A 13,255-nucleotide genomic window follows, 5' to 3' on the forward strand; every position below is an offset into this window, starting at 1 on the left:
GTAGTGTGTGTGATTATAGTAAGTGTGATTGTGGTGTGTGTGATTATAGTGTGTTATTGTAGTGTGTCTCATTGTAGTGAGTGGGTGATTATAGTGTGTGTGATTGTAGTGTGTGTGATTAAAAGCAGTGTGTCATTGTAGTGTGTGTGATTAAAAGGAGTGTGTGATTATAGTCTTTGTGATTAAAAGGAGTGTGTGATTATAGTCTTTGTGATTAAAAGGAGTGTGTCATTATAGTGTGTGATTGCAGTGAGTCGGTGATTATAATGAGTGTGATTAGTGTGTAAATGTAGCAATTAATATGCTACATAATAAAATGTAGTAAATTAATATGAGTGTGTGATTGTAGTGTGTGTGATTGTAGTGACTGTGTGCTTATAGTGTGTGTGATTATATTGAGTGTGATTGTAGTGTGTGTGATTACAAGGAGTCTGTGATTGTAGTGTGTGTGATTATAGTGTGTGTGATTGTAGTGTGTGATTAAAAGGAGTGTGCTATTATAGTGTGTGTGATTAAATGCAGTGTGTGATTATAGTGTGTGTGATTAAAAGGAGTGTGCTATTATAGTGTGTGTGATTAAATGCAGTGTGTGATTATAGTGTGTGTGATTAAAAGGAGTGTGTGATTATAGTGAGTGTAATTGTAGCGAGTGTAATTGTAGTGAGTGTGTGAATATAGTGTGTGTGATTGTAGTGTGTGTGATTGTAGTGAGTGTGATTGTAGTGAGTGCGTGAATATAGTGTGTGTGATTAAAAGGAGTGTGTGATTATAGTGTGTGTGATTGTAATGTGTCTGATTGTAGTGTGTGTGATTAAAAGGAGTGTGTGAATATAGTGTGTGTGATTGTAGTGTGTGTGATTGTAGTGAGTGTGATTGTAGTGAGTGCGTGAATATAGTGTGTGTGATTAAAAGGAGTGTGTGATTATAGTGTGTGTGATTGTAGTGTGTCTGATTGTAGTGTGTGTGATTAAAAGGAGTGTGATTATAGTGTGTGTGATTATAGTGTGTGTGATTGTAGTGTGTGTGACTAAAAGCAGTGTGTGATTATAGTGTGTGTGATTAAAAGGAGTGTGTGATTATAGTGTGTGTGATTGTAGTGAGTGTGATTATAATGAGTGTGATTATAGTGTGTATGATTATATTGAGTGTATGTTTATAGTGTGTATGATTATAGTGTGTGTGATTGTAGTGTGTGTCATTAGAAGGAGTGTGACTGTAGTGTGTGTGACTGTATTGAGTGTGTGATTGTAGTGTGTGTGATTATAGTGTGTGTGATTATATTGAGTGTGATTATAGTGTGTGTGATTATATTGAGTGTGTGATTATAGTGAGTGTGATTGTAGTGTGTGTCATTATAGTGAGTGTGATTGTAGTGTGTGTGATTAAAAGGAGTGTGATTATAGTGTGTGTGACTCTATTGAGTGTGTGATTGTAGTGTGTGTGATTATAGTGTGTGTGATTACAGTGAATGTGTGATTAAAATGAGTGTGTCATTATTTTCAGTGTGTGATTGTAGTGAGTGTGTTTATATTGAGTGTGAGATTATGTTCAATGTGCGATTACAGTGTGTGATTGTAGTAAGTGAGTGATTAAAATGAGTGTGTGATTACAGTGTTTGTGATTAAAATGAGTGTGATTATACTGTGTTTATTTATGTTGAGTGTGTGATCGTAGTGAGTGTGTGATTATAGTGTGTTTGATTATAGTGAGTGTGTGATTATAATGTGTGATTATAATGTTTGTGATTTAAATCAATGTGATTATAGTATGTGTGTGATTGTAGTGAATGTGTGATTAAAATGAGTGTGATTATTTTGAGTGTGATTGTAGTGAGTGTGTGATTATAGTGTGTGTGATTATTTTGAGTGTGTTTGTAGTGAGTGTGTGATTAAAATGACTGTGTAATTATAGTGTGTCTGTTCATGTTGAGTGTGTGATCATAGTGAGTGTGATTATAGTGTGTGATTACAGTATGTGAGTGATTAAAATGAGTGTGTGATTATAGTGTGTGTCAATATAGTGAGTGTGTTATTAAAATGACTGTGTGATTGTAGTGTGTGTGATTATAGTCAGTGCATTATTGAGTGTGTGATTGTAGTCAGTGTGTGATTAGTGTGTCAATGTAGTGTGTGTGATTATATTGTGTGATTATTGCATGATTATATTGAGTGTGTGATTATAATGTCAGATTGTAGTCAGTGTGTGAGTGTGAGTATAGAGTGTGATTATAGTGAGCGTGATTATAGTGTGTGTGATTATATTGAGTGTGTGAATGTAGGGTGTGTGTGATTTCATTGTGTGTGATTATACTGAGTGTGTGATCAGAATGAGTTTGTGATTATAGCGAGTGTACTGTCCTACACTTGTATATTTTCTTGACTATAATTTGTGGAAAACACACATTACGTTTCAGTGCGTTGACTAATCACAGTGCAGACTGTTTTTTGGCAGCATTTGTTGCCAGGACAAAAATGATTTTTTTTTTTAATCCTGTTCCTCTACTGTAAAAATATTGTGTACTGGACATGAATGTAATCAGACACCACCACTATGAACCACCACCACCTAAACTGGACAAAGTTTGTGATTTTTTTCATCATACGAAAAGCTTTTTGAACAAATGATGACTTACACGAAGACAAAGAAAATAATTACTTTGAAATAATTAACATCAAATGATACTGCGACCCTGAATAGCATAAAGTGCTCACTGAAGATGAATTTATGCTAAGAAACAGCTCAGATATTGAAAAGAGTTCAGTAGAACCATTTTGATTATAAGATACTAACTTACATTGCTAGATTAACAGCACTGCCTACATTTCCAAAAAAAAAAAAAACGTGAAAAAATCTGGCTCATATCTGCAAGTAGGTTCAAGAAGCCAAATCATTCATGTGTGGAAGTTGTGCAGTTGTAGTGCACCTTGGTTTCATAAATAAACACTGTATAAACATTTAAAATGGCAGCTATTTAAAACTATTTAAATGATAAATTTATTTGTTATGATACAAAGAGAATAAAGGAGTCACGACTAATCAGAGCTGTTATAAAGATTTATTGCAGGCCAACGATGCAGTAAATAATATTTACAATACTCTAATAAAATAAACATTCCTCTGCGTGTGTGTGTGTGTGTGTGTGTATAGTGCTGAAAATCACACACCTCCTGAATCCACCTTTCACTGAGATTGTATTCCAGGACTCAAGAATCTAAAGCTCCCTCTTGGAAGTGCATCAAAATCTGTAAAACTCTTAAAAAGGTTCCAAATGAACCAGACAAAAAAGAAAGAAAGAAAACAATAAACACTGAAAATCTGTTCTTTTTTTTTTTTTGATTCTTCTGTATCATCAAACCCGCATGCTAAAAACCAAACCCTCTCTCCTCTCTCATTCTTCTCTAACAGGAAGCAGTTAGACATCTCTCACTGAAGAAATATAACCTCACTGCTAACTGCTCGCTTCTCTTCCACAAACCTAAACACACAAAACAAAGTCAAACCAGTAACCACTCGTCCACGAGCCAGTGGAAACTCCAGCCAGAATTAAATCTCTAAAGCCAGCCCATGCTCTTTATGCTTAATGATCTAAAATAAAAGGAAGGTAAAACATGGTGTGGATTCTCGTGGCGATGGCGAGAGCAGACGCTTCAGCACTGTAAAGTTTTTATGGTTTTTGTCTCTCAGTCTCCAGACAGAACTTCTCAAATGCCTCCTCGATCTCTGGCTCCATCTCATCCTCCTCACCATAGAGCCTGAAAACACACACACACACACACACACACACACACACACACACACGCAGCTTGCTAGTTAATTTTAAGTTTCAAAAGTTTTTATTGTACATAGACCACAGCATAACAACCCTAGGTAGCGCAATTCTATCCCAAATGCCTAGTTTTTACTGGACATGTGCACTACATAGGGTGTAGGGTTTAGGGTGTGATTAATGCATACACTAGATCTAGAGAGATCAAGGAAGTAAGGATCTTACTCACGAATGGATCCCTATTGGACATACAGTGCATTATGTTAGTGCACTATATAGGGTGTGTATCTATTATTTCATACCGTGTGTGCGCTACTCGAATTAGCCGTGACTGAGTAATACTCGAGGATTTAACTGAATGACGAGTGAAGTGACACCCTGCAGCCTTGATGGTTTACGTGACCACAACGCCCCCTGCTGGACGATGAATCAATGAGCGTGCTCTCACTCTTTTATTAGCATACATACACAGCTAGTCTACTTCAGGTTCTCGTCTAAAGAACAGATTGTCCACAGTGTGTGTGTGTGTGTGTGTGTGTGTGTGTGCATGTGTGCGTGTATGTGTGCATGTGTGTGTAAACAAAGTCACTTTCCTACTCATGATGGCGTTATATCACACCTGTATCCATGGTAACAACCTCAGAGGTATATTTAAATGTGGTTTCCTAGTCTCTGATTGGTTGGAGAGAGTGAGAGAGTGTGTGTGTGTGTGTGTGTGTGTGTGTGTGTGTGTGAGTGAGTGAGTGAGTGAGAGAGAGAGTGTGTGTGTGTGTGTGCGCATGTATGTGAGTTTGTGTGTGTGTGTGAGTGTGTGTGTATGCGAGTGTGTGTGTGTGTGTGTGTGTGAGTGTATGTGAGTGTGTATGTGTGTGTGTGAGTGTGTCTGTGAGTGTGTATGTGTGTGTGTGAGTGAGTGTGTATGTGTGTGTGAGTGTATGTGTGTGTGTGTGTGTGTGTGTGTGTGAGAGTGAGTGTGTGTGTAAGAGAGAGACTCACGCTTCATTTCCGTTCTCCTCGTAGAACTCTGGGAAGTAATCCTCTCTCTCTAAAATCTCCTGGTATTTCTCTGAGTAATCTGTAACTCACACAGCTAGAGCGTGAACAAACTACACACACGTACAGACACAGAGACACACACAAACACACAAAGACACACACACAGGTACACACACCTGGGTCAGCAGCTGTGAATGGAGTTCCGTCTGCGGTGTAGAAAGTGGGTTCATTCTGAAAAAAGAGAGAGAGAGAAGAATATACCTCCATCAGCACAAACACACACAGACACACACACTCACTGATCTGTACACACTGTCCTGCTGAACACACACACAATCACACACACTCACACACAATCACAGATACAGTTCATATGAGAATGAAAATGAAAATCAGACTTTAGGCCACGCCCCCTGCCCAGGTCTGACACTACAAACTGTGCTGAGGAAAAAGCTGATCTTTACTGTGTGTTTCTCTCTCTGTCTCTCACACACACACACACACACACACACACACACAGCTGATCGACTGCATGTGGTGTGAACAGGGATTATTTTGTCCAAACTGTTTGTTTAAGTAAAGTTGTTTGAATCGTGTGTGTTGTGCGGTTACCATGTAGTAGTTGGGGTCGTTGTCGGGCGTGGCCTCGCTGTACGCCGCTGCTGCATGAACTCTGCCCCAGTTACTGGATCTCAACTCCACCAGCTTCAGCAACATCTGTCTCACATCACTGCACACGCACACACACACACACACATACACATACACACACACAAAAACACACACACACACTTTACAAAACAAATAGTATCATGTACTGTAATGGCAGTAATCAGGGGTCCAAGTATTCATGCTTGATGTGTTTGTGTAGTGAGTACACACACACACACACAAACAACAGACACACACACAAACAACAGACACACACACACACAAACAACAGACACACACAAACAACAGACACACACAAACAAACAAACAACAGACACACACACACAAAAAACAGACACACACACACAAAAAACAGACACACACACAAAAAACAGACACACACACGCACACACACACACACCGGCTACACTGAGCGTCCAGTAAGATGCCCTCGATTTTCTGGATCAGCTCGTCCATGTGAGACTTTCCACTCTGCTTCCACGCATCCTCCAGAACTGAACCTGTGAGCTACACACACACACACACACACACACACGCACGCACTTGTGTGACATCAGTTATATAGTTTTTTATAGTTCGGTGTTTTTGTCAGCAGTACAGTGAGAAAGATTGTGTAGATATTCTCAGTTCTCTCTCACATCACTAGCAGGGGTCTTGTGTAAGAGCTGCAGGTACAGTGAGCACTCCACTGAGCCGCTGTGATCAGATTTCAGACGTCGGTTCTGCTGGAGAAAGACTGTCACGTACATTTATTATGTCAGTCTTCCACTGCATTTATTTTCATGCGGAAATGTCCCATGAATCTTATCTCCTGTACCTGTATGCACTGTTTCAAACGTTTTAATCTTCTTGTCTGTTAACAAAACTTATAAATGAATGAGAGATGAGATGAATGAAGCTCTGAAAAGCAGCTGCTTTCGTCTCTGCTGTTATAGCATCGTCTCTATCCGTTAGTCTAGCAGCAGAGAGCTCTAACGTTCAGCGTCATTTCCACACAGTGTCACAGCGATTACGGATTTTCTGCCGAGGATAGCGACAGAGTCGATCAGGCGGTCCTTTGCTGCTGTCCGGGACGCATCGAGACGCATTCGTGTTCACGCTGCAGATGTGATGTGGCTGTATGTGTCCCAGAGCACCTCCGCATGTTGTCTGTGGTTCACACCTGGACTTAGCCACGTCCACTTGCGACCCCATCACCCAGTACACGTGTAAAGAGAGATCCACAGCTGTACTTTATGGAAGAGTGGTTAATCGTATCAAACCCTGTTTGGAGTTTGTTGGAGACTCAGTAAGCATGTGGTAAAAGTTCACAGGTCTGATGAGATCAAAATTAATTTGATCAAATTTTTGGCCTTGGGACAAAGCTCAATGTTCCCTGTGAAGCATGGTGGTGGTAGCATCATGTTCAGCGTTACCCTTGGCCTCTTGGTTGCTTCTCCGAGTAATCTCCTCTTCACCTGATCACTTACTTTAAGCCTCGCGATTGTGCTGTATTCTTTCCTTTTTTAATAATGGATTTTGGGATACTTTTTATAACGAAACCCTGATTGATACGTTTCAAGAACTTAGTCCTGGACTTGTTTTGATAACTCTCACCATGACGCGCATTTAAGTAACTCCAGTTTCTTCTTGGAACAGGTGTATTTATATTGAGATTACATGACGTGTCATAAGCAGTTCGACTCCATTCAACTAACTGTGTCATATCTGATGACTATTTTACAGGTTTCACAGTAACGTGGGTGAATACTTACACACTCACAACGTTCTTATTTATAATAATTTTTGCAAACCATACTGGCTTTTCTCTCCACTTCTGTAGTATCGTGTAATCTATTTTGCATTGATTCACAGCTAAAATTCTAGTGAAATCCATTTCAATTCATAACACTACAAAAAGTTCAGGGGAGTACACAATCTCTGGAGTTAAACAGAACTCCCAGCAGAACCCGAGGTGTAGAAATGAGCTCCTGAACGCAGTACTGAGATGTGTATGAGGGTGGGTTAATTGTGTGGTCATGTGACCTGCAGTAACCCTGGGGTAGGTGAGGGTGTGCTCCGTGTGGTTACCTTCAGCAGCTTGACGGCACAGATCAGGTTCCTGTCTTTGGGCTGAGAGAACAGCGTGTCCATCAGGTCCTTCAGTGCAGTGAGGAGGATCTCCGCCCGAGACATGGTGCCCTTCACACTCTTCACCTGAGAGAGAGAGAGAGAGAGAGAGAGAAGCAGGAAGTGAACTAAACACTGGGTTAAAAATACTTCCACCTTAAACCGAGCACTTGTATGAGAGACCATCACTGTCTGAGATGTTTCTGCAGTGAGGTCGTACGTGTCTGGGCCAAGAACCGAGTTTTCAGAGGGGGAATGAGTGCAGACATTAGTGATGGAAGTTCCGGCTCGGTTCAGTGAGTCACTCAGCTCAGAACTGACTCTTTAGACTCAAAAAATTGCTCACTAACAGTTTTATTTGTTTATTTTTTTCCAGAAACAAAAGTTGTTGGTCTACTTCTATTAATTATCTAAACAGTGAAATTCATCTCTATCTTGTGACTAACATAATAACATTATAAGCAACTTATCAGTATTTAAATAAATGTTAAAACAGCCAACGTGCATTGAAAAACACACCAGAGATGCCTTTATTATTATTGTTAATAATAATAATAATAATAATAATAATAATAATATCATCTCTGCACACATCACCTCCCCTTTGCATCACACTACATACATAAGGAATAAAAACCATTGTGCTGTTACAGGAAATGAATCAATGAGGCGGTGTGATGAAGCAGAGTTAGTGTTAGTATTATTTTCCTATAACACTCATATTCCTGAGTGTTTTATTCCTCCTACACCACAGCAATTTACCAACAATTATAATCTTTTATTTATTAAAGAACGACATGTCATACTTTTTATCCAATTATAGTTACATTTCATGTTGTGAAACAAGTCATTCCCTCACCAGCCCCACTTTTTTTTCTGTCTCCTGAAGTTAATAAGACAAAAAAATCGCATCTTGTCGTGTTACCAAGAAACTGCCAAGAAGCGTAAACTGCTCTGTCCTGAAGACGTCGAAGAACTTAAAGTTACAGTTCTATCTCTGACTGTGTGTGTGTGTGTGTGTGTGTGTGTATACAAACCTCAAGGTTTAGGTAGAGTTCTCCCAGAAACAGGACATAAGTGTGAAACCTCCTCTGAGTTTCCTCATCACCCATCAGGGCCTGCTGTCTCTGATTATACTCAGTATGACACCTACACACACACACACACACACACACACACACACACACACACACACACACACACACACACCAGAGTGGAGTCAAATAACGTTGACTAAATGAGTAAAGTGTCACCTGCACAGTGCACTAGACTGAATGGTGAATGAAACACAACCGAGGTGCTGATTAGTGATTAGAGCTGCCGCTGAAAACACACTCCCTGTGCGCACTCTCCCCCCGCGCGCACTCTCCCCCCGCGCACTCTCCCCCCGCGCACTCTCCCCGCGCACGCACTCCCAGCACACGCACTCTCCCCGCGCACACTCCCCCCGCACACACTCCCCCCGCACTGGTGTAATACAGTAGGGTAATAATATCGCTACCGCTGGAGCAGGAGGTTCCGGAAGTTTCCGCTGGCCGGACTCAGAGTGAGATGATGAGACAGGAAGTTGCAGAGTCGAGCCCCTGTGTAGGTGAAGTTGGGCATCGAAGTGGACTGTAAAACAACACAGGAAGACTGATTAATACAGGGGTGTGTGTGTGTGTGTGTGTGTGTGTGTGTGCGCGCTTCTGACTCTGTCCCTAATAAACCATGTGTTTCAGAACTGCTGGGCGTCAGTGCTGCTGCACACATCCTGCCTACATCATGCCTCTTCCTCTCTGTACCATCACACACACACACACACACACACACACACACACACACAGCTAAAGCTGTTAAACAGTTTGTGTGACGCACTTTATTATTAATTAACGACAAACTCTTTCACATTATAAACAGTGATGTACATGTGTTCCTGTAGTCGTGTTTTCCCTGAAAGCTCTGATACGTGACTCCATCTGTCCATGTTACACTAAAACAGTCAGGTTTCTAGTAGAGCTACATTTCAGCACACGTTTCTCCTCCCGTGGTTTAACAGCCTGCTGTAACTCTAAAATTACACCTCAGGTAGGCAGGATACTGAAGAAAAACACAATATGGGATAAGATAATGTTATATGTGTGTAAAACCAATTTAAATTATATTTATATTTATATTTATATATATTTATATATCTAAAAACTGAAAATGACAAACATACGTTTCATGGTCTTTTGAGGAAAAGAAAGCATTCTCTGCTATCTGCGTCACCCTAAACATACTTTTTTTTGTAACTTTCTGAAGTATTAAAATCATTCAGTTATTGGGGAAGATGTGATATGTGTATAGCGATATTTACATTTGCGATATTTTGATCATTTCGTTATATTGTGCAGCCCTAACCTCGGGATGAGTAAAGTCCATCCATCCATCTAAAGTCTCACAGAACTGCAGTGAAAGCAGCACAGACTATCCTCAGTTGTGCTTTTAGAAACTGAACAGATTTCAGTACTGAAAGCAGACACACACCTTCCCAAAGCTACGACTGATTTTTACATTCATGCGAGTCCTATTTACAGGAATGAGATGTTCATATATGGATAAATGTGGGCGTGTCTGTATTTAAATGTGTGTGTGTGTGTGTGAGAGATGAATCCCACTTCTACATTTCATTCAGAACTGATAAATAATCATTGTTTTGGTAACACCTGTGTGAAGATGAGCTCGACCAGCTCCCGCAGCGTCTCCTCCGAGGTCACCCAGTCGTTCAGCGTGGCCGTGATGCTCCCGATGTCCGTCTCGAACGAGCCTGGGGACGAGTTCAGGTGGCTGAGGATGTCCTGTACCAGATCCGCCAGAGAGAACTCGGGGTAGTAACCGTCATAGCCGTCGTCCTCATACACATCTTCCTGTAGTGTTCATCACACACACACACACACACACACGTCAGAGTCATGAGGGTAATGATACAACAGTTCACAGGAGTAAATAACATGGTGATGAATCTCAAGATGTTCTAGTAATAATTTTAAATGTTGAAGTGTTTAATGTAGTAGGAATTTTTTTTAAAAATTATAAGAAACTATAAAAGTCATTCATTAACGTAGAAACACTTTCAGTCCCTTCTCTGATTATAGCCACGCCCCCAAATGTGGCTTAGGTCTGTGATTGGACAGCGACTGCATTTCAGAGTGGCGTGACTGTAACACAGTGCTGAAAGTGAAATGCAGTGAGGGATTACAGTCGCTCCTGATACAAACTCAGCATTTAATCCATTAAACGTTCCACAGATAAAGCGACGTAATGCTGTGAAGGTTTTGCTTTTCAGTGTGACGTGTTGTTCTCATGTAACAAACGAAAAGCAACACCATCTGTGTACTGTGTACTTCCTGTTTTTTTCATCTGGCATGAAATCTTCTCCGTAATTATCACACTGCAGGAAGATGATGATGATGTTAACAGCGGTGACTGTTTTAAACGTCTGAATCAGTAACACGATAAGTGACACGTCGCTCGCAGTCTGAGGTGAAAGCGCTGAGAGAGCAGTTACACGTGTAGGTACATCAGATCAGTATAAACACACGTACGTGGGCGTTATGGACAGCACTACACCTGGACGTCTCACCTGGACAGGTGTGTAGGTGGAGGGGATGAACTCGGGGGCGTGTGCTGACAGTCTGGACTCGTACACTGCACTCTGACCAGGCTGAGGTTTTACTGCTGCTGCTGCTGCACTGCTGCTGTTACTGACTGACGAGCTGGACGACAACGTGGACGCCGCTCTGCTGCTGTCTGCTAGAACACGCACACACGCACACACACGCACACACACACGCACACACACGTACACACACACGTACACACACACGTACACACACACGTACACACACACGTACACACACACGTACACACACACGCACACACACACGAGAACCAGCACAGGTGAGATTCACCACTGAGGGTGTGTCCTGATTATTCATTCATCTCATTTTATTCACATGTTTCTGGACACAGCAGCTTCTGGAACAGACTCACTAATCTTTACTGATGATGGAGCTCATGATGGCAGCAGCAGAATGAATTCAGAAGTCTACAGAAACATTCTGTCTGACAATTTACAGAGAAATGCATCCAATCTAATCGGGAGAAACTCCATCATGCAGCAAGACAACGACCCAAAACACACTGCAACACAACAAAGCACTTCATCAGGGGAAAAGTGGAAGGTTTTAGACTGGCCAAGTCCATCAGCAGACCTTAACCCAACTGAGCAGCATTTCACCTCCTGAAGAGGAGACTGAAGGGAGAAACCCCCCAAAACTAACACCAACTGAAAGAAGCTGCTGCTACAAGCCTGGAAAAGCAGCACAGAAGAAGAAAGCAGCAGTTTGGTGATGTCAGTGGATCACCGGCTTGATGCAGTTATTGCAAGCAAATATTAAGTGTTATTAAAAGCTGGATGATCTGCCACTAATGCGCCATGTCCTGAGTGGTTTAAACGTCTAGATGTAAATATCAGGAAATGAAGCTGAAATTCTGATCTATCGTCTCATATTCATCTTTTGATTTGATGAGTTCAGTGTAGAGCAAAAACACCCCTCTCTCTCTCTCTCTCTCTCTCTCTCTGCATCTCTCCAGCTGTTTGTTTATTTATATTTTTAGCAGCTAGCAATAACTAGCTAAACTAAGCTAATCTAAGGTAAGATAATCTAGCGTTTAGCTAAGTAGCAGCTGTTTGCAAAGTAATAACAGAGTGTTAGAGTTAAACAGCAGGTTTAAGTGAAGTGTTTATAGAGAACTCGTTAAAGCCTGAGAGTTAAACGCTGGTTTGCTAAGCTACACAGAGAGAGAGAGAGAGAGTGAGAGAGAGAGAGAGAGAGAGAGAGAGTGTGTGTGTGTGAATAGAGTGTGTAAAGTCGGGGGTGAGGTGAGGAGCAGGTACCGGAGCCCTCGGCAGCAGGTACAGGAGTGCGCGGCTGGCGGAGCGGCTGGCAGCGGCTAAACACCGCGTCTCCGTCCGCGAGCTCCGGCTCTCGGGGTCTGCTGCTGTCTCCCTGCCCGGGCCCGCTCGCCTTCCCCCGGCTCCGCCCCGCACCGGGAGCCCGGTCAAACCCCTCCGCGTTATCCGCCATCACTTTTACACTTTCACTAACGCAGAACCAGAGCTAGATCACCATCCGATTACTGTTAAACTCACACACAGCCGGAAATGCGCACTGTTAACGCACAGTCTCTTACTTTCATATTAACTCGCTGACACTAGCCTAGCTTAGCTTATTTTTAGCCCTCTCAGAACTACAACAACTTCCGCTTTATTTTCTTCTTCTTCCGCTTGAGAGTGTGGTGTTTTCGAACCAGTGCGTCTACAGCGCCACCTAGCGAACAGTGGCACTAACTCCAATAGACATACAGGTATAAACTCACTGAGCACTTTATTAGGAACACCTGTACACCTACTCGTTCATGCAGTTATCTAATCAGCCAGTCATGTGGTAGCGGTGCAGTGTATAAAATCATGCAGATTCGCGTCAGCAGCTTCGGCTAATGTTCACATCAGCCATCAGGATGGAGAAAAAGTGTGATCTCAGTGATTCTGACTGTGACATGATTGTTGGTGCCAGACAGGCTGGTGTGAGGATTTCTACAACTCCTGATCTCCTGGGATTTCCACACACAATAGTCTGTAGAGTTTACTCAGAGTGGTGCAATAAAGGAAAAACATCCAGTGAGCAG

The 13,255-nt window shown here is 41.8% G+C and overlaps 1 protein-coding gene across 2 annotated transcripts; it reads right to left on the minus strand.

Annotated features, from left to right (window-relative positions):
- Positions 1-3,041: 3,041 nt before the first annotated feature.
- paip1 (poly(A) binding protein interacting protein 1) lies at positions 3,042-12,849 on the minus strand. 2 transcript variants are annotated; one of them, XM_034299331.2, is made up of 11 exons: positions 12,465-12,849; positions 11,148-11,314; positions 10,231-10,431; positions 9,045-9,157; positions 8,581-8,692; positions 7,505-7,630; positions 5,835-5,941; positions 5,375-5,492; positions 4,939-4,993; positions 4,763-4,841; positions 3,042-3,752 (listed from the first exon to the last, which is right to left on the minus strand). In XM_034299331.2, the coding sequence occupies exons 1-11, from the start codon at positions 12,652-12,654 to the stop codon at positions 3,665-3,667; spliced, it is 1,356 nt and encodes a 451-aa protein (XP_034155222.1). In that variant the 5' UTR covers positions 12,655-12,849; the 3' UTR covers positions 3,042-3,664. The 2 variants fall into 2 exon arrangements, with proteins under 2 accessions (XP_034155222.1, XP_034155221.1); XM_034299330.2 differs by having other exon boundaries at positions 11,148-11,317.
- Between the last annotated feature and the right edge of the window lie 406 nt (positions 12,850-13,255).

The sequence above is a fragment of the Pangasianodon hypophthalmus genome, chromosome 24, assembly GCF_027358585.1.
Source record: "Pangasianodon hypophthalmus isolate fPanHyp1 chromosome 24, fPanHyp1.pri, whole genome shotgun sequence".
NCBI classification, from domain to species: Eukaryota; Metazoa; Chordata; class Actinopteri; order Siluriformes; family Pangasiidae; genus Pangasianodon; species Pangasianodon hypophthalmus.